Consider the following 21597-nt stretch of genomic DNA (forward strand, 5'->3'; position numbering starts at 1 on the left):
ATCAGTTTATGATTTTCTACCCAACAGCATCTGTACGGCAAGATCTTGGAATTTCACAAGCAATGCTGTTCTAGCTCCACAGTAATTCTTAAATTTACCCAATGGGGCAATTTGAGGTGTGTGTGTGTGTGTAAAACTAGGAAACTGCCATGAGTGTAGAAACCAGTAGTTACCACACTGGCTACATGGACCATCTTATATCTTGGGTAGGAACATGTATCTATTATGCTCCTAATTCAAAACTGATTTTTCTTCTTCTCTAAACACTTTTTGTTCATGGATGCTGGACAGAATTCAAAAAAGTATTAATTTCAGAAATATATATGTCCCTAAGGCCTTAGAGGAATTTAATGTGGTTCGGATGTGAGCACAGGCGAGGGGTTTGTATTGGCATAGGCTTTGAGGGTGTTTTGGGGCTGGAGCACACACACAGCTGTGGGCTACACATACTTACTATCTGACATTAATGTGGCTAGGACATGAAACCATTGCACCCACAATGCTATATAATATTCCATCCATATCTTGGGCAATATTTGGAATTACTACTTTCCATGAAATGCATTTTGATAAACTTAAAACATGTTCTTGAGCACTTCCATGTAGGCTTTAAATATTTATTCATTTATTATGACATGGATAGCATCAGTTTGATTTTCTACCCAACAGCATCTGTACGGCAAGATCTTGGAATTTCACAAGCAGTGCTGTTCTAGCTCCACAGTAATTCTTAAATTTACCCAATGGGGCAATTTGAGCTGTGTGTGTGTAAAACTAGGAGACTGCCATGAGTGTAGAAACCCAACCCCTTTCTGACTATATATTACTCTTCCTACACACTTGACACTGAGAGACAAGGTCCTTCAGTGTTACTCCTCTGAAGATGCCTGCCACAGCTGCTGGCGAAACATCAGGAAAGAAAATACCAAGGCCACGGTCACACAGCCCGGATAACCTACAAGAACCAATGAACTCTGACCGTGAAAGCCTTCGACAATATTTATTTATTTATTTATTTATTTATTTATTTATTTATGTGAAGAAATAGTTGATAATATCTAAAAGAAAGAATGTTGTCAAAGACAAAGGAAGACTTTTAACCATGATTTTCTCTTAAACTATCACCTTTTTTCAATACTGACATTAACAAAGGGGATCAAATAGGCCCAGTTTAAAGCTAGTTCTAAATTATTCCCACAGCTTGTTTTTTTTAATTAAGTCTCTATGAAGATGCTGTAAGCTAGTAATGCTTCTGAATTTTCTTCACTGAATTTCCGCACAGATTTTGAAGTTCTGAAGTAACATCTCCAAAGTGGTATTGGAATCTGTTGTTCCTTTTCTATTTCCAAACTTCTTACCAGAGCATTATACATGACTAACCAACTTTCACTGCCTACAGTTCATTAATATGCTGCGCACTCCTTCCCATACACACTTTAATTGGTTGTGTGTAAAATTGGTTAAACACTGCAAAAAAGCATTCTTGATGTGATTATAGGTACAGTTGCATCATTACTCTGTTTGTAAGATTTTTAGTCAGCATGAAAAATTTCTAAATCAGTAAAACAATACACAAAAAGAATCTTGATAAAATCATATACGCAATAATATCAAATTCGCTCTTTTTAACATTATTTTATCAATGCACACGGGCACATGAGTAACATAAAATGCAAATTCAATAAGAGTGGAGCTCAGGGCAGAACAAACTCACAGAACAATAAAGAAACAGAATTGAGAAAATTACTGCGAATTTAAACAGTTGCAATAGATGTCTAGCTATTGTGGAATCATGATTTTAATGCCATGGCCATAGGGAGTATAGTTAATTTAAATCCTGAAAATTAACCATGTTATCATTTAGGATATTTTTGAAAGCTAAATTGTAGGATGACAAATTGGAATTGTTTAAAAAATACAGTTTTGAGAATTTGCAATTGGAAAATGGCAAAAACTGTGAAAAGCACACATTTTTACAGACTGATTTTGGTGTCTTGTTTTTTGTGTGTTCAGTTTTTGCAGTTTTTTGTAAAATGACACAAATTATTATGGGAGAATAATTTGTAATAAACAACCAAAATTAACTAGGATAGGTGAAAACACAAGAAAGATGTATTACAATATTAATGAAAAAAATGTTTCCCATTTTGCACTAGAGCAACTTTTAAAAAACAAGCTTGTAAATTAGGTTAGGAGCTTGTGGATATTCAAAAGTTTATTGACTTGTATTGCACTTCTGAGCACCTTATTAATTATTTAATTGTCTGATGGATATGTGGCTACCTTACTATAAGGCATGAAATATGCACTTCTTCTAATATACTGTAGGGAGACCTGTTTATAAAGTATTTAGTATTGGTTTTACAGTGCACTAATGACAACAAGAGACCGCGAAGCTCAAAGATCAATCCCATCTTGGCCCGTAATAGTAATGGTGTTTGAAGCTTTGTGACATGTTAGAAGGTGCTTTCGGATGTCACAAAATCACATGATAGATGGCACCCACTCAGCTGATTTTGTGATAAGTGAACTTAGTGGTCTCTTGAGAACTGCATGGCTAGAGGTTGGCAATTCCTGTAGAAAAAAAAATCAATAGCAGTTGTCCACAATCAACTGTCCCATGTTTACTAAGCAACAACTGATGTCATGTTTTGCAGATCTGGCCTGGTGCATACCCACTTTGGGCCAATTCTTGTATCATGTCAAACTAAAGAGATAACTAGCCTTTAACAAAAGGAATTTGTGTCAGGTTATGTCAGTATTACTGTCTATTTGCAAGGTGTATTTTAGTTGATGCCACAACTACTGATGAATCTCTGAGTAGCTTTTGGGGCTGCTGCTGCTACTGGCCAGGAGATGAGATTCATGTTTCTTTGTTGTTGAGAGAGGGAGAGACTGCTAAATTTTACTAATGCAGATTTCACTGATGGGCCATAAGGCTATGAAGACACTAGACAGCTGAAGTAGTTCTGTATTCCATGAATGAGTTAATAAGAATAATTAAGATTATTTAATTTATTTACATGCATACTGGTTCATAGAATGCATTTGCAAAGACTGAAAAAATGAATATCTTGTATACAGTTCAGTTTAATCTACTTGTAAGTTATAACATTTTGTTAAAAATGTGTTATTGAAAGTCTCTCTGTAGTATATAGTTAGATTCTTATAATGGCTGTGGTGTGACTAAATTATTTTGGAGGGATTCAATATGTGGATTGCTGTAGAAGTTTGTTTTCCAAAAGAATGTGGAAAGTTGCTTTAAAAGACAAAACATTCCTCATAATGAAGAATGAAGGGGCGCAGATTAGCACTGAAGCAGAGCTATTCAGGAACATAATATGAAAAGTGTTGATGCATAAACTTAAGACTCCCAGCCAAAACTGAATTAAAGATTACTGAGTGTGCAGCAAACACATATATTTATAAACTATATGGATGACGAGAAAGACTCAGGACGTATGGTTTCTTCTGTAGTTGTTGCACCGATAGGAGAAAGCATATTTAGGTAGAGTTGCTACTTGTTCATAATTTTTGTTATTTTGGATGTATAGGGTAGCCAGATCCCTCTTCACCACCAGCAGGAGGTTTTTAAGGAGGAGCCCCAGGAGAGCGGGGTTTGGGGAAAGTGCCAAAGTGGCCATTTTCTCCAGGTGAACTGATCTCCATTGGCTGGAAATCATTTGTAATAGCAGGAGATCTCCAGCTAGTAGCTGGAAGTTAGCAACCCTATGGATGTACTATCCACATTTTTATTATCATTAATTACTTCTGAAGAATGGAATCCCAGGGAAACACAAGAAATTTAATGTGTGTGTAGAATCATAGGTGATATGTCCAGTACTTTAGTTGACTTGATAGCTAGCTTTCCCCAAGTTACAGAAACTAACCTGTTGGTGCTGGACCCTTGCTGAGGCCTGACAATGGAGAAGTGAGATAACTTAAGGCTTCATATCTATTGCTTGTGTACCCTCAATAGATATGCCTAATGTGTCTCAAGAATTTGATCATCTTTCCCTACCGTATTTTCTAGAACATAGGATGAGAAAACAATTTAGCTTATTGTACCACATTTTGATGTGGACATTTTACTAAATTAATTTATTTAAAGCACTTCTAGGTCTTTTATGGATGGGTTGGATCTCCCTGCTTGGACCTAGGTTCATCGCACATTAAAGTAACCCGGGTTGGGGGAAACTGTATGCATTGGCTTGAATGATCAGGGACGAAACTGTGTGATAATTGAACCATGAATACAGAAAAACAGTCTCCCAAGCTCAAATCAAGTCTCACCCCTTTAAATGCTGTTCTGTAATTGGCTTACTTCGCAGTGTTCCCCGTAAGAGAAGAATTCCTTCCCCCCAAACCCAACTGCCGCATAAAAAAGCATTTTAGAACAAAAAACAAAAAACGGAGCTACCTGAAAGAAGGTGTGTGTGTGTGGGAGAAATCCAAGCCTCATTTTAAAGAAGCCTTTCTTTTGCTCTAAAAGAGCTCCAAGGAAGCAGGAAGCACTTGAATCCCCGCCTCTTTACACACTGCTTTGTGATTGGCTGTGAGAGAAGCCAATCTGTTTTCCCCTGTTTAACCATTGTCATGCTGCTTTGAGGAGGGGGTTGGAAAAGGGTGGGGTGTGATGGCACGGGGAAGCTCAACCCAAGAACAGAGTATGCATGCTCTGTGACTCTGGAATGAGCCAGGATGATCTGTTTAATTCGAGCCAGAAGAGGAATGGGAAAAGCCAGGTTTGTTTTGCTTTGAAACAGGGTTGAGCTTCCAAGGACTGAGATATTGTGCTTACTGAAAAATTTGATCCTGGCTGAAACAGGGAATAAAGGAGGTTAAAGTGACCATGCATAAAACACCCTAGTGTACATTTACAGAGCATTCAGAAAGACTTAAATAAAAAATAAAGTATACAGCAAATAAAATCATAAAACAGACACCCAGTAAACATGACAAAGAAATTAGCCAAAGGCACATTGAAATGGGGAAAAAGGTTTTACAGAAAAGAGGCAAAGTAGGATACCTGGTCACTTAATAAATAAAGTTTTCCACAGACCCAGACAGTCCCTTTCCCCATACTTCTACTTGGGTTCAGTAAAGTTGTGTCTATGTTTTTATGTCTTCCTCTGAAATTTGCAGGTGTCCAGTGAAAACCATGTGATTCTTGGGGTAGGCCATCCTATGCAGAGAAGAGGCAATCCACCCATGTGTTGGCCCAGAATTTGTTCTTATCACTGGATGATCTTAACACCACCAGTCACTAGATCTCTGGTATCCTGCTCAGTGCAAAAATTCAAACCCTGTGTGTGACCTTACATTGTACAGCCTTAGACAGCCCTATGGTGGTTGTTATGTATTGAGCTATACCAGACAAAGACGACTTTGCATGAATGCTGATGTTTCCAGCACTTAAATCTCAAGAGCCATAAACTGCAGTCCTAAGAATATTTTCTTGGGAAATCACCACTGAATAAAATGGGACATTTCTGAGTAGACTTGCTTATAATTGTTCCCTTAAATACTAGGCTCAAGACCATCTCGACCAGCCTGATGGTAGGCACCGAAATGGTCAGCGTACTAGTAGAATCTGCAGTTTGTTCCTAGTACCCAACATAAGAACCACTCATAGTAGATTATGGTTGTCCAAAAAAGTGTTGGCCTTACATACCAGGCACACCGTATAGACAGTAGGATAATTTGTTTGTTAACTGACTTGGCCTTTACTATCATCACAGTCTCCTGTGGAAAAAATGGGAATACAGATCTCATGTTCATTGTCATGAGTGTGGTGCCCTCTGTGGACAGGGAGTAGGGGAAGAGCATACCTGGGGTCCATGAGGTCCTGAAAGCACTAGCCCAGTCACAGCTTCTTGCACAGGCCATTTATTAGAAATGGACTAGTCCAAGCACCTGAAGACATGGTTAGATTCACCCACCTCAAGTTACAGTTCATTGCAAGAGAGAAGAGCTGTGATGCTGTAACCTGCCTCCTTCTGCTTCTTTTTTTCTCCTCCAGCTGGCTGGCTTATTATTGCTTTCTTCCTCTGCTCCTGTACCCTCTTCTTCTAAACTGTGCCTTCCCATTCCCACTTCCTCCATTTTTGTAGCCCCACACCTGGTCACTGTGCTAAGCTCTACCCTCCTATTTCCTCTTCCTTGTTCCTTAGTCAGTTCATCTTCTCCATGGCCTTGCCATGAAACCACCTGTGTCCAGACAGTCAGTCTTCCCTCGTCCACTAGGCCCATGCCTTCTGAGACTTCTTGTAGAAATCTGCCAAAGCAGCACTGCTTCTGAGGCTAGCTTGGCTGCACCTTCCTCAGGCTAGATGAGGCTTGAGGTGTTACTCACAACTCCCACCACAATCAGACCTCTGTAGCCCAAAACCCATTCCAGTTTGAATGCCAAGGCTACCAGCATTATCAGTTCTTAGAAGACAAAAATTTATTGGTTACAACTTTTCATACGAAACAAAAAGAAGAAAAGTGTATCACCCATCACCCTATTTTCTTGAGTGATCATGCTAGAGGTGCCAGTGCCCTCTGGTGCTTTTTACTGACACACTGCCAGCAATACCTTAGTGACGGCAGTGGTGCAAAGATGAGGCTACTTCAGAAGCATCTGCTCTTCGACCATTCTGAAGAGACAATAACTTTCCAGGAGGCAACTGTTTCTTCCCGCTCAGTTCGTTTGCAAACCTCAGGGCCAAATTAGACATGAATTTTTAAAACGAGTCAGGTCCAGATTCCCCGCCCTGTGCTATGGATCAGGCCCCCACAGTGGTTTAAAACTTCGTTGTGCTGTGCAACTGCTGTGGAAACTAGGCCCTGGAGCTAACTTATTTTAAAACATCATTTCTGGATTCGCCCTCACAAACACAGAATGCTCAGGAGGAAGGGTTGCCAGGTCCCTCTTCGCCATCAATGGGAGGTTTTTGGGGTGGAGCCTGGGGAGGGTGGGGTTTGGGGAGGGAATTGCCAAAGTGGCCCTTTTCTCCAGGTGAACTGATCTCTGTTAGCTGTAAATCAGTTGTAATGGCAGATTTCCAGCTAGTACCTGGAGTTTGGCAACCCTGTCAGGAGGGAGTCTTAATGTTCTTATCTCTCCTCCCTTGCTGATGTTAATAATATTCTTAGTGACTAATAAACCAAAACATATATTGTTATTTTGGCTACAGTTTTCCCAAGGTGGTGCAATTTGACTTGGGAAGGAAGAGAAAAAATCCGAGTTAATAAACTGTAGTTTGCTCAGAAATGGATATGTCTGAGCCACACATGCAAAGGGAGAGAGAAAGAGGGGGAAGGAGTGAACAAGCCCAAAGATTCTTCTGCTCCTCACCAGAGGTTTTTGTGCTCCTTCCCTTCCTCTGCTTTTGGCCCTATCTTCCCTTTTCAAAGCTAACTTTGGTGCCATGATAGGTGTAGGGGTGTGTGTGTGTGTGTGTGTGTGTGTGTAAAGTGCAGTCAAGTCGCAGCCAACTTATGGCGACCCCTTTTGGGGTTTTCATGGCAAAAGACTAAAAGAGGTAGTTTGCCAGTGTCTTTCTCTGCACAGCAAACATAGTATTCCTTGGTGGTCTCCCATCCAAATACTAACCATGGCTGACCCTGCTTAGCTTCTGAGATCTGACAAGATCAGGCTAGCCTGGGCCATCCAGGTCAGGGCTGATAGGGGTATACACCTATGTTAATTCTAACCAAAGATGGCCCATCCAGAATTTGAATGAAAATGTGGTTACAAAGAAGATCACCAACATTGTGTCACACCCATGCTAATCCCAGGTTGGGGTTTGCAATGAGGCAAACCTGATCAGCTCCAAGAGTAGGGTTGCCACTCCCAGTTGGGAAATCCTGGGGAGCCTGGGGAAGGTGGGGTTTGGGGAGGAACAGGATATAATCCCATAGAGTACACCCTTCAAAGCAGCCATTTTCTCCAGGGGAACTAACCTCTTTCATCTGGAGATCTGATTCCAGGAGATCTCCAGGCCCCACCTGGAGGTTGGCAACCCTATCCAAGAGATGGCTACCAGGAGGGGGGAAAAGGCAGGGATGCCAGAGACACCTAAAGGTCAGGCAGGGCCAAAGACTGCCAGTGTTAACCTCCTCAGGAGTAGACTACCTTGGAAGGAAAGACCTCCTTAAGAGTAAAGGCCTATTTCTGTAGGCCAAGCGAGCCAGAGAGTTGGTACGGCAGAAAGAAGGAGAATAAAAGGCCACAGTAGAAGGAAGGGAGAGAGGAGAGGCAGCTGACTGACAAGAGCGTAAGCCAGGCAACTGGCAAGTCTTGGGGCTTTGGAGGTCAGGACCAGGTTCTCCTGTTGAACAGAGAAGGCAATCCTGGCCAAGAGAGCAGCAAGTTACTCAAAGTGGCAAACGTTACCATTCCCTTTCACATTACCATTCTAAACCAGATGTAATCCGTTGTTGGCCCAAACCTGAGTAAAGTGATACAGGGACAGGAGTTCCATATAACTCGTTTCAGTCCTTTAATGAGCCGTCTCTAAAGCGCTCATGCTCTGGCCATACAGTGGTTAGAGGCAGCAATTATGGAATCCTGGGCCAGGATCTAGGCCCGTGAGAAGTCCCAGAGCTTTAATGGGGACAGTGGAGGCTTAGAGTTGCCAGGCAACTGGTGGCAGCTTTGGAGGCAAGGACATTTTTTTTGCCATTTCCCCTCTGCAACTTGGAGTAGCAGCTGGTAGAGAGGACTGTCAGCAGGAGGCCTAATGCCATAGCAGGAGCCTGATAGCCCTATGGAGGCTGTAAGGGACAGGTGGAGCTCCTGGCGTAACTGGACAGTTGAACCTGTGACTAGGGTTGTGCATATTGATAAACCCAAACAAAAAATAAACCCGAAATTAGCCGTTTTGGCAATATTCGGGTTTTGGGTTTACCAGACGCTAAAACCTGGGGATCTCCCCAAAGCTAAATAGGCGATAAATATTTAGCTTTTTCGGGTTTGGCTATTTGCCTTTGCTCAGAGGCACAGCACTATTACTGGTTTTGTTAGGACCCCATTGAGGCAGGGGTTGTGTAATTGGAGCCAACTTGGTCTGACAAACATTCAACCACACAACCATCCATCCATCACCATTCAGTGGGTTAATTTGGATAAAACATAGGGGTTGTTTAAAAGATGGGGCTCACCCATCTGGAGGGATATACCCTGCAACTAAAAAGAACTGGCTTCAATAGCTGCTCACACCACCAGGCTTCTGAAGGAGATTTCCTCACCTGCGAGGATGAGCAATCTCCTTCAGACAGACGACGTGGTGTAGACGTCTGCTGGCTCCGATATTACCCCCCCAAACCTGCTCTGAAACTGAAGGTCGCCTCGAGTAGAGGTTTTGTTTCCCCGCACCATGACCATCTCTTGAAATCAGATTTTTTATGACCATAATAAAGGACTGTTCACAGAATGTCATTTGCCACCAAAATAAATGTTTTCTGTGCCTTATTTTTCTTACATTTAAGCCTTTTCTCTCAGTTTGGAAGCTAATTTGCATGGACATCGTGCTATGCGCCCTAGATACAAAAGCAGCCCCCAGACTTTGAGGCACCACCCTGACAATCGGCTCTTTCCACCAGTCCTCGGCAACGCTGAACCTCTGAACCTGAAAATCAATGGATAGCTCGGCTCGCAAATGCCTGGAGGATGAGGGTGAGCCCTTTGCGGGCCCATAAAATTGGACCCCCTGCCCCAATGTTCACCAAACTTCGGTGACCATCTAAGGAGAATCCCTTTCAGCCACACTGCAAATTTGGTGACTCTACCTCCAAAAGACCCCACAGGAGCTTCGAAAAAATCCCTATAGACTATAATAGACCCGAATTTTTCGGCGAACCCTGTAATAAGCCGAATACTGATATTTACCGGTATGGGCATTCAGCTTATTCTGGAATTACTGAAAAAATCGGGCCCAATAAACCCAAATCCAAAATTTACCATTTTTGTTTCACAACCCTACCCTCTTCTTGTGAGCAATGTGTGCGATAAAACACAACCTTAACTATTCCTGGTGTCTGCCTTTTATTGGCAAAGCTAGAGGATAATGGAATGCCTAGGTGAAGAAATGGCCCCTGGTCCTGGGAGCTTTACAAAAAGGTTGTGTTGTTTCATGTACAGTTTCAAATTTCAGATGTGGAGAGTTTTCATCGTAGTTAGTTAAATCACTGTCTGTAGCCACAGTTTGCGTTATCCAGTCTTCAGATGTTTGCATTCAAATATTACACTCCTGAGTGACAATCACTGAACTATACTTATTTGTGCTGATTTGTTACATTGTCAAGCTGAACCACATGGCAAGCAACTTGAAAAAGTTAAGGCTCCTCCACAGAGCCCCACATGCAAAAGTATTTTTAGAGGAGTCCCTGTGAATGCTATGGCATTTGAATATCCTCTTAGCCATCTATCAAAAGCTAAGTGGTCCAAACCAATGACAAACATTTTGAAATCATTAGTATTTGGACATAAAGTTCTAAAAATATGTCCTATTCGAAATTGATTTTTGAATGCTGTTTTTTAAGTTATGAGTCAGTATCTTCCCACTTATTAAAACTTAGACAGAAGAAATTCTTTATAAGTTTAACAGAAAAGAAGCAAGCTGCCAATATTTTTTTCCTGCAATATGCGGAAAGTTAGCAGTATTATCTGTTTGGCGTAAGGTTTCCTGTATGGATTCTTTCCCTTTTTTTCACTTAAGACATCTGTTACCATTTCATAGTCTAACAGATGTTGCAGAGCAATTCTGTTACTTACATTCTTGGGGGAAGGAAAATGCTGTTTGCTCTATGAAATGCCACCTCTGAACTGTTGTCATTGTGCCAGCTTTGTGTAATTTTCATATATCATATCTCTTGTCTTGAGAAGGATACATAGTCCCATCTTTAGCTTTAGCGCTCTTAGTAGAATTTGTGGGTGGATGTAGATTAAAAAGGCAAAAACTCAACATGGATTTAAGGCTAGCTGTGATTTTTACAGTCTTATCTGGAATATCATCGCAGGAATGCAGAATAATTGAAGGCTGCCTCATAATTAAACTGGAGTTTTTCTCCCTTGGAGAGGTACAAGGGCTCTCTGAAATCATCAGTGAATCCTGATGCTTAGTATGCCACACATATACACACTTTGCACTTTCAAACTGGGATACTCCCAGTTGAAACGATCAAATGGAAGCTAAGTATCAGGGAAATTAAAAAAAATACCGCTAGCCAATCTGGGAGTGCAGTAAACAAAATAAATATTATAGATTAACAGCATACCAGATTTCGGGACCAGGGTTCAAAGAAACCCTTTTCAGTCATGTTTTTGTGATCTTAAAACACATTTAATAAAATAGGAATAATGATGATTTCCCTTGCATAGTTGTTGAAAGCGTGAACAAGATGAAATATTGGTTCTCGTAGGTTATCCGGGCTGTAACCGTGGTCTTGGTATTTTCTTTTCTGACGTTTCGCCAGCAGCTGTGGCCGGCATCTTCAGAGGAGTAACACTGAAGGACAGTGTCTCTCAGTGTCAAGTGTGTAGGAAGAGTAGTCTTCCTACACACTTGACACTGAGAGACACTGTCCTTCAGTGGTACTCCTCTGAAGATGCCGGCCACAGCTGCTGGCGAAACGTCAGGAAAGAAAATACCAAGACCACGGTTACACAGCCCGGATAACCTACGAGAGCCAATGAACTCTGACCGTGAAAGCCTTCGACAATAAGATGAAATATGTAGGGCAACTAAAAGTGTTCCATGCAAATGTTGTTACAATGAATTAAACATACATTTATAATCCAGAGAATCTTTTGTAAGTTTTGTCACACTCCAATGGAAACCTAGTGGCTGGGCTGTACAGAAGAAACTGTGTGTCTGTGCAGATAAGAGGATCCATGGATTGAATCCAGCAGAGGATTTCTGTGGACAGAATCTTCTCTCTTCCAGGAGCAGCATTTTGGGGGGCATTATTTGTCACTAAAGTGGGTTGGTGAAGTTGCATTCTACTGACTAAAATTCCTTCCATAGAAATTTCTTGTGGATCCAAGTCTGGGATTGCCATTAAGTCGCCCAGGACAAAATAAATAAAGTACAATTAGGAAGACTATTGAGATAATAAAATTGACTTAGTAGTAGGAGGAGATATTTAGCTCATCCATTTATTTTTCTTATGTATGTGTTTGCTTCAGTCCACTCCTATGTAACACCCAAGTGCTGGACTTGGGGACATTGAGCTGTTGGCTCATACCAGTGGTCCATCTAGTCCAGCATCCTGTCTCTCACAGTGGCCAATCAGTTGGCCTGCAGGGCCAACAAACACAATAGCCATGGCCTTCCCCGGGTTTCTTCAGTACTACCATATTGAAAAGCTCACTACTTCTGTCATCATAGATAGTGGCCATTGTTCAACCTATCCTAGATGAATATATCCCATCCTTTGTTAAAGCCATCTATGGTAGTGACTATCTCTACATCCACTGGCAGTGTGTTTCACAATTTAATTACTCATTGACTGAAGAAACACTTCATTGAGTGCTCACATGTTCTAGTATTAAGGTACCGGGGTGTGTGTGTTCCTGTCTATTTTCTGTACCCTAAGCATAATTTTATAAATCTTTGTTATATCACTGCTAGCCTTCTTTTTGCTAAACTGAAAATACCCATTAAAAAGGGGTATTTCTCTTAGGAAAGATGTTCCAACTCTTTAATCATCTGGGTGCCTTCTTCTGTACTTTTTCTAGCTTTGGGATAGATTCATATTCAGACACCTTTATTGGCATAGTAAAATAGCAATAGCTTTGGGATATCTTTTTTGAGATATGGTGACCTTTATACCAAATTAATCCATATCATAGATCTATATGAGGACATTACAGTGTTGTCCATTTTATTCCTGACATGGAGTTACATTATCTAGATTTTACTTTATTTGCCATGTTGTTACCCACATGCTTAGTTTGGAGAGATCTTCTTAGATCTCTTCATAATCTGTGTAGGTTACCTTCATAATCATCTGCAAACATGGCCACTACACTTCTCAGTCCCAGTTCCTTTCCTTTTCCTTTTATCCCTTAGAAGCTCCTTGATCCATTGATCTTGAGCGGCATATATCTAGTGTTTGAGGGATATAAGGACTGAAACAAATCTTGCCACTGACAATGAAGCCTTGGGATCCCTATCGCTTAGTAGAAAAGGCATTATGTCAGACACAGAGGCATTAGATTTGTATGTTAAAAGGGGAGAGATATAATGTGATCGAAGTCCCTCATAAAAGTGGTGTTCCAAAAGGGCATGAGCTAGTGAATCGATAGAGCCAGAAGAGCAAGGACAGGTCCTGTCTGGATATGGTATATTCAGAATTCTGCCCTGCATAACCATAGAGGGGTTAGCATTCAATCTAGCTAAACAGAAGGCTCTAGAAAGACGAGGAGTTGTCAAATAATATGTATAAGCAGGCAAACCAAGTGGTGGTGGTATTCCACAGAACTGGGATGAACAAACGCGGCGAGCACGAAAAGTCGTGCTGTTATAATCAAGCTCTTTAATGCGCTTTTTAATTTTGGTGAAAGCTTCAGTTTTCCCAAGATCTAATAACATATCCTGCGAGAAGCCCAACAATGACAGTTTCTCATCTAAGATTTTTTGCCGTGAGGATTTAAAAGGGTCATGCTTCAGAGAAGCTAGGAACCCCTCAGTGCTAAGGCACAGTTTAAAGGCGGCCAACCATGCCCTAGCTTCGAGTGACATTTGGCCAAACTCGGAACGAAGACTAACGTCAGCAACACATCGAGGGGCGTTTAGGAGTTTTCGTAAGAACTGAAGCAATGGACGATCTATAGATTCATTGACAACTGTTATCCAGATGGCAACACCAAAAAGAATAATTGGGATAATTTTTAGATTAAAGACCTGAATAGCCCCTGGAAGAGTCCCAATTCCAGATCATTATGCCCAGTTTTTCAGACATCTTCCCAAGAACACTTGCTCCAATGTGAAGCATGGATATCCACTCAACATTTTTCATGGTGAAAACAGGCACACCAAATCCATTCACCTATTCTGCCATGTCCCCATGTTCCTTAAGCATTCTTTCACTCCTTTTTCATCTATTTTCCTGTCAGGTTTCCTCCTGCTGCTTTGTTTGAAGAAATGGTTGTTGTTTTTTGATGATCTGCTCATGACATTCTGTTTTTTATCCACCTCATTGTCAACCTACTTTATTTTTTGCTCAAACCTATGCTCCTTTTTGTTCATCATATCCAGGGAAGCCTTCAGCTTTTTCAGGGAAGCTTTTAAAGAAAGAAAGCCTCCTTGCCTTTTATGACTTCCTTGACTTGAGTTGTTAACCATGCTGGCATCCTTTTTGACTTGGTGGTACCTTTCTGAACCTGAAGTGTGCATTCTATATAGGCTTCAAAGAATGTGGTTTTCAACAGCTTCCAAACTTCCGAAAGGGTTTTGTCTCTCTTGATTCTCCCTTTCAACTTCCTCTCCTCTTTTGAAATCAGATATGATTGTGTTGGACTTTTTAGAGCAACTTTCTGTTGACATAAGTGCTGAACTTAATAGCACTGGGGTCACAGTTCCAACCTGTGCAACATCATCTGCATCTCATACCAGGTCTTGAGCTCTGCTCAGAACAAAGTCCAGAGACACTCTAGTCTGTTCTGTAACCAAACATTCTAGTGCACAGAAATTTACGATATCCAGAAAAATTGTCTGTTTGTGTAATCTGATCACACATTTACCCAGCCACTGTGAGGTAATTGAAGTTACCCATTATTACCACATGTTCTTTGCTAGGTGCCTTCCTTATATCCTTCTCCATCTTGAGGGTTATGGAGAGGAAAGCATCCTTAGGATGGCACTGTTAGTCACTGGGGCTGTTTCTTGCTTGCAGCCTGGAGTCCCCCTCAAATTTTCCTGCCAGTGACCTTTAACCCAGAACTACCCTGTTGGTTCCCCCTGTTCACTCACTCCCTGGAAATGTGACTTTCTGTAGAACTCTGATGATCCAGCTAAGTTCTCTGGCTTCACCCCCATGCCTCAAGCAGTAGCCTCAGTGTCTTATATCATTCCCTGCAGATGTTGCCATTGGTAGTGTGGCACCATGAAGAAATTTATCTAAGCAGTTAGGGCTTTAGAGATGGGTAAGAAAAGTACCGCAAGCTCTAGTTATCCATCCTAATGTTGTCTTTCTTCCAAGAACCAATAGGTGACAGCTTATCACAACAGCAAAGGGTTTAAATATTTGAGACTTTTTTTCGTTAAAAATGCAAATAGAGAAGAGATGGATAAGACAGTGCATGCCGGTATAAAATTTTCTGTGAAGGTCTAAATCTTGTGACTCACAACAATAGACTAGGCTACCATCCTGCTTTCAAAGCAGTGGCTAACAGGATAGTATGATTAGGCTAAAACCTTTCTACAAAATATTAAGGATCAACAGCAGCTTTGGGGGTGAAACTCTTCATCCTGCTCAAATAAAGCCTAGGCCTGACAAATCTTTACTGACCTCCCAGAAAAAAGCCCCAGTCTATAATGTGAAAACATACATGTCCATATTTTTCAGCATGAGAGGATGATATTTCTTTCTGTTTGCTAAAACATAACTCTCTTGCACTGAACCAAGTACAAACACACATTTAGAAAGTTATCTAAGCTTGGCTGTTTAGAGACAAGCAAGGGCTGATTGTCATGCGATGTGGAGGACCTTTTTATTATTTTGGCAAGAACAGGGACAGTTTTGTCCTAGCGGGCCATTAGATGAATACCAGAGTGTGTCACATGAAAAACCAGTGATCTTTAACCCTGCAATCTATTTAACCAAGCCTAGAAAATGAATAGTGAATAAGGAAAGAGCAAAGGACAGTTTAATGTCATTATAGATTATAGAATCTGTTAACAGCTATAGCAAACTGAACTCTGGGAATTACAGGTACTGTACAGTAAGTCACTGGTGCATACGGAATACTCAGCAAGCTAGTATATAGCTGGGAAGGTATACTCGACAACATGTGTTCCATCCCTGCTAATTAACCCAAACATTTTTGAACTAGCAAATACAGTACTGTATTTTGCGGGGATAGATAACGCTGCAACTCCTTCAGTCTCACCATTCTTTGTCTTTCACTTTCATACAAAATCCAGTTTTCAGGGTTATACCTGTGGCTGATGTTGCAATCCCCCCCCCCCCAAGTCTGGCTGAAGTGGGCAAGATGGGAAACTATGATATTTCTGCATTTCATCATGGCTTGGCATGCTTTCCAGCTAGCTGCCGTAGTGAACTACAGTGTAGGTTTGGACTATTAGACATAAAAACGTATTTGTTTACAGAAAACGTTATACTGCTTTAGGCCAAGGGTTCAAAGCCAGTGAAGAACAAATGATAAAATAGGAATGCACTTCTAAAAATATTAAGATAGTATTTATAAAAATGCATGATTACTGCAAGTACCCTTTCCTCCTAGGGTGATGTGTGGGACACTGCTCTGTGTACATTTTAATCTAAGCATTTATAGTGAGTGCCTAGATTTGAGAAAAACAAAAACTGTAAAGATCGATAACATTTTAAAATAATCAGTTTTGGAAATTAATGCTTATAGGAAAACAGGATTCTTTCTTACTCTGCTAGTTGAATTGCATTGTCTCCCCATAAGCTTGTTAGCTAATGCGAACTGAAATGTAAATTTTCCAGCTAATTGGAGTTCACTGAATATACATGTACGGTGCATGGTTACATGCATGTAGGCTTTAAGAAATTCTTCTATAATTATTTTCTTGATTACTACAGTATTACAAGACATTTTACATAATATTGTACCCTGTACCCTGTAACAACATGCCTGATGTTCACAAATTCACGCAAACAGAAAAGAATAATATATTTTTCCTTGTAAATTATGAAATTATATTGTTTTAATGTAGTAATGTTTAAATGTCGCAATTTGAAGTAATTGGTGTTGATATTGGATAAGGAATTTTGGATTACCTGGAAATAGGCTATTTATACAAAGTGACAATGATCACCCAGTTGTGGTGATGTCAGATATATTTTTTAAAAATTAATAAGGAGGACATGGCCATTTTATATGTCAGCAGGCAATGACCATCCCTGAATGTCTCTTGCCTTGAAAAGCCTATGCTGTTGCCATAAGTTGGCTGCAACTTGATGGCCAAAAAAAAGAAAAAGAAAAAAAGGTTAGGAAATTATTTCAGAGTTTGTGAAAAGTCCAGAATTGGAAGAGGTGTGATTGAGTGAACCAAACATTCCTAGGAAAGCATTTCTAATAAAGCACCACTGAAGGCACATCAGTCTCACTGTGTATATGATAAATCTCATGGGACCTTTATTAAAGATTACTAATACAAGTGAGCTGTTTTTAAGAATTTCAAATTAGCAATATGTCAAAGTCATGTAAAATATATGTTTTGCAACTTTGTTGAAAACATTTGGGTAGTAATAAGTTCACAGCTCATGCTGTTCATTTGTAGCATGTGTGTGTACTGGAAGTGCAGAAAATATGCTCCATTGTCTGGTGAATTTGTGTGTTAACAACCACCACCTATGCTTGTTGAGACAGTCTTGAAAAAAATCTGCCTGAAACAAAGGGAGTGGGAAATAATTAATTTCATAGGGAAATATTAACATCAAGGATTTAACTGTGAGAATATTATTGGAAAAAAAGTATCATGTCAGATTTTGCTCTTGTTTCAGAAGATTAGGAAGCACTGAAATGTTACAAAATTCCTACAGAGAAAGCACTTCTACATAAGAATGAGTATGCAATCATAGGTTGATAGTCATGTATGTATATTTTGTTTCTTTTCACACAATGAGAAATCACAACTGGTGCGGTTTCCTGCTGTGGGTGCACCACACGTATATTCAGCAAAACATACCTTGTTCAGTCATCATATATGACCTTCTGCACATGGGGGGGGGGTGCATGTCAAATGCTTCAGTAATGTTCAAAATATCCCTACGGCAAGGTGTCAATGTGCGACTCTTGGTTTACTGGTCTCCCCCCCCCCACCAATTATTACTGCAGATGTTGCTCTCATCCCTTAAGTGACTGATATCTTGCGCACTATTCTACGAAGACATCTGGTATGTGTTTCTTTTTAGTTTCAATATGTCTATTAGAAGTATTAGTGCTCTAATAGATGTATGCCATTAAATGTACTTAGTGGTGAGGAATGCTACAATATTCTGTTCAGTTGATTTCCTCTTTATTGTATTAGCAGTCACTTTCTCCCTCTCTATTGCATACTGTGGCTACTACATTCTAGGCTTCTTCCAATGCCAAGCTCTTGCAGCTGCTTTTCTTACCTCCAGTAGGTAGAATTTTGGCTGATACCTGGGCGAACCAGATTTGGATGTATTAGCTAGTCAGCCTAATAACCCTGTACAGACTGTATTGATTTTCTAGGAGAGAGTTTATGAACTAAATAAACTTGGAGTTGGTGTCTTAATAAACTGCTTCTCTCAGACTGTCACATTTAGTTACAGAGCTGTGCAGTTTAGGGGGGGAAAGGCTAATTCTGTTACAGATTGTTCACAGCAGGGTCTCCAAATTAGCCCTTTGTTTTGTAATGCCACCTTGCTTGGGTTCGCTTTGAGCACATTTCTCAGTTTTACCCTAATGAGTTGCAACACTGATAATGTGGCTGATGATCTTTCATTGATTTCACTATCACTTGCTTGTCTGGTAATTGATCCGTTGCTGAGCCTCTAGTTAATTATATCGGCTTTGACATGGCCCAGTCCACTGGGAATTTCAAGTCTTGCAGAATAACAGTTTTAATAAAAGAGTCTATTACTGCAGGTGCTTGCTGCTGCGTGCCAGTTGATTTTGTGTGCGTGGGTTTTTCCCCCTCCTCTCCTTCCCCCGTCTCTCTGGGAGTGGAAAGGACTGCAGGACAGGGAAGGGGGGGAGAAGGAGAGGTGGTGAGACAGAGCGCAAGAGATGCAGAAAGGAGCAGAGAGGAGGGAGCTAGCTATTGACATTGTCCTTAAGCCTCCCACAAATAACAGCCATTAGGGGGAAGGTCAGGAGCTGAGCAGGCAGCTTGACTAAGGCACTGAGTACCACTTCAGAAAGCAAGAGACTAGCAAATTTTAGAGGGAGTTTAAGTGGGTAATAGCTAGTTATAAAGGTACAGCCACTGTTGGTACAATTGACTCATAGGTGTCCCCCCCCCACTTTCGTTACATGCAGCAAGAATATTTTTATTGACCACAGGTGGACTTAATATATTTTAAGGCAACAGTTCTTTGGGCTCTTGTTTTTTGTTTCTCAGATATTGAATTTGCAGCTTTTGAGACTTTTTTTGTGCTTAATGGTGGTGAACTGGAAGGAAGTTTAACAGAAAAGCTTTCAGGAGATGTAGGATCTAAAGGGGAAGACACATTTGTGTCAACATAGTGTATGCTTTCTCATCTTTTCTCATTGCACACTAATGACACACGGCTGCCATTGAAGCTTTCTTGCGATTCTTTTGTTGTTTTGTAAGAGAGTAAGGTTTATTGTTGTTCTTCAGTTAAGGAAAAGCTGTGAGAGTGGTACATTTGTCCTCTAAATTTGTAGATTTTATTAGAAGATGAATGTTCCTTACACTTTAAGTTGAGAAAAACTAGCCTTTTTTTCCCTTTTAACCTGACTTGCTTTTATGAGAGGGCATGAATTTTGTTTTACATTTTTGAAGTTATAGTGTTTATGTAATCCATGTAGGTGTTCTTATTCTCTCTGTCTCTCTCTCTGTCTCTCTCCCACCTCTCCCTCCAGCCTTTCCAGGTTATAAAAATATGTAACAGAACTAGAAAAATGCAAAGTATAGTACTCTAAAAATGTTGATTAGCAATGGATTTTAATTTATCATGAATCTAATATGGGTTAACAGTCTTAAGGCTGGAGATCCTAAAAGGAAAAAAAATGCTGTCCTTTTTGCTGGATGGACCACTTTTCTTTATTCCATTTTCTTCATTCCATTCCCTTTTCTTTGTGATTTGAAAGGTTATTGTATATTCCTCATCTAGGAACGTTAAATAAAACAAAAAATCCACTTTTGATCTTTATGGAAAAGGGGAAAGACACTCCTCTGCTCTCTGACTTGGGCTCCTTGAAGCATTTTAGGCAGTTAACCGGGGGAAACCAAGATGTGAGAGATGAAACATGCATGCAGTTTTCCCCCAGTTTTATTTTTAAAAGAAGTTGGAGATCATCTTTTTTCCTTCCACATCTTTCTTTTTTGGTAAGAGCTTTATTGTTTTAAAATACTGGGACGGGACTATTGCAAAGTAGTTATTTACAACTAGTATATTTAAAAAGACAGAGAGACAAAATCTCCAGGACAACTTTTGTGTGCTCTCCTACATATCTATTGTCTCTTTGGGTGAGCAATTGGTAATCCCTCTTCTCTCCCCTTCTGTGTTAGGAGGTTTACAGTCTGTGTTTAATAGGCTAGTGTCAGCAATTACATGCTGTTCTTGACAGCATTGTTGAAGAAAAACAGGGAAAGGGCCACAGCTTGTTCTTCTGAATTCCCTCTGATCAGCATGCTCCTTAGAGTGTGCATGTGTATCTTAAGACTGAGAGGAGGCTAGTGCACGATGTCATTTGGTGCCTGACAGTGGAACAGTGCAGTTTGACTCTCTTTTTGCTCTGCTATCCAATGACATCCAGTGGCTGAGAGTATGAAGCTGATGGTTGGGTCTCCTCAGTGCCTGCCTGCACACCTGACAGGCAGCTGTTAAGCCAAAGCAAAGGCGAGCTTGGGGAGTCACAGTGTATGTATAAATGATAGGGGGTATCCGTGCAGAAGGTGCGAAAGAAGCTCTGGCCCCCGCCCCAAAGCCCCCCTTCCCAAATGAAACACACAGTGCAGCTAGCTTAACTACACTACACTCCTGCTACTGGCTGGCAAGAGACTCAAAAAAAATCCACCTTCACTTTTCAGTCAGAAGAGGCAGAAGTGGATGTGAGAGACAGAGACACTCAGAGACACACAGAGCGAAAGAGGGCAAGAGACTTGACTTTAAGAGACTCCTTCACTGACAACTCCATGCAGTTCGGAACAAGAACAGCAACGACCGAGCCTGGTTTCATGGGGACATGGCAGAACGCTGACACTAACCTCTTATTCAGAATGTCCCAGCAGGTATGTTTACTTTACTTTAATGCCACATGTTGAAGTGTATGTCTGTCGGACTCTCTCTGTCTCTTTTTAAATGTGTTTTACTTTCTTCTGTTGCATTTCACTTTTGTTTAAATTTAACGCTGCAGTTTCTGAAGTGTCATAACTAAGTTGTTGGAATGTTCAAGCTTACTTCGCTGCATCCCCGAGGGGTGGTTTTTGTGTGTGTGTGTGTTTTTTTAAAGAAAAGAACAAAATTATAAAACTTGATACGGCTTTAAAATAAAAGTTCATTTTTAAACTATTTAAACGTTTTCTAAGAAGAGCATTTACTCATGGTAAATTGGTTTGGTGCCTTTGTTTTCTTTTTCTTGTCTTTTTTTTGGCCTCTTTCTGTTTCTTCCCTTCTCCCTTCCTAAAGGAAAAGTATCTTACTATCCCAGGAAAAAAGTCCTTTCTTTCTCTCCCCCCCCCC

General features: G+C 40.6%; 1 protein-coding gene across 4 annotated transcripts in view; it reads left to right on the top strand.

Annotated features, from left to right (window-relative positions):
- Positions 1-21597, top strand: part of BNC2 (basonuclin 2) — a 473229-nt gene that overhangs the window by 124770 nt on the left and 326862 nt on the right. For 3 of the 4 annotated variants that reach the window (XR_008933277.1, XM_056848069.1, XM_056848071.1), the window contains exons 2-3: positions 20003-20240; positions 20946-21146. Coding sequence is in view for 3 of the 4 variants with exons in the window: in XM_056848069.1 (XP_056704047.1) it covers positions 20003-20240; positions 20946-21146 (439 nt within the window). In the remaining variant the exon portion in view is untranslated. The remainder of the gene's footprint in view (positions 1-20002; positions 20241-20945; positions 21147-21597) is intronic. The other variant, XM_056848070.1, reaches the window with a different exon arrangement.

The sequence above is a fragment of the Euleptes europaea genome, chromosome 4 (assembly GCF_029931775.1).
Source record: "Euleptes europaea isolate rEulEur1 chromosome 4, rEulEur1.hap1, whole genome shotgun sequence".
NCBI classification, from domain to species: Eukaryota; Metazoa; Chordata; class Lepidosauria; order Squamata; family Sphaerodactylidae; genus Euleptes; species Euleptes europaea.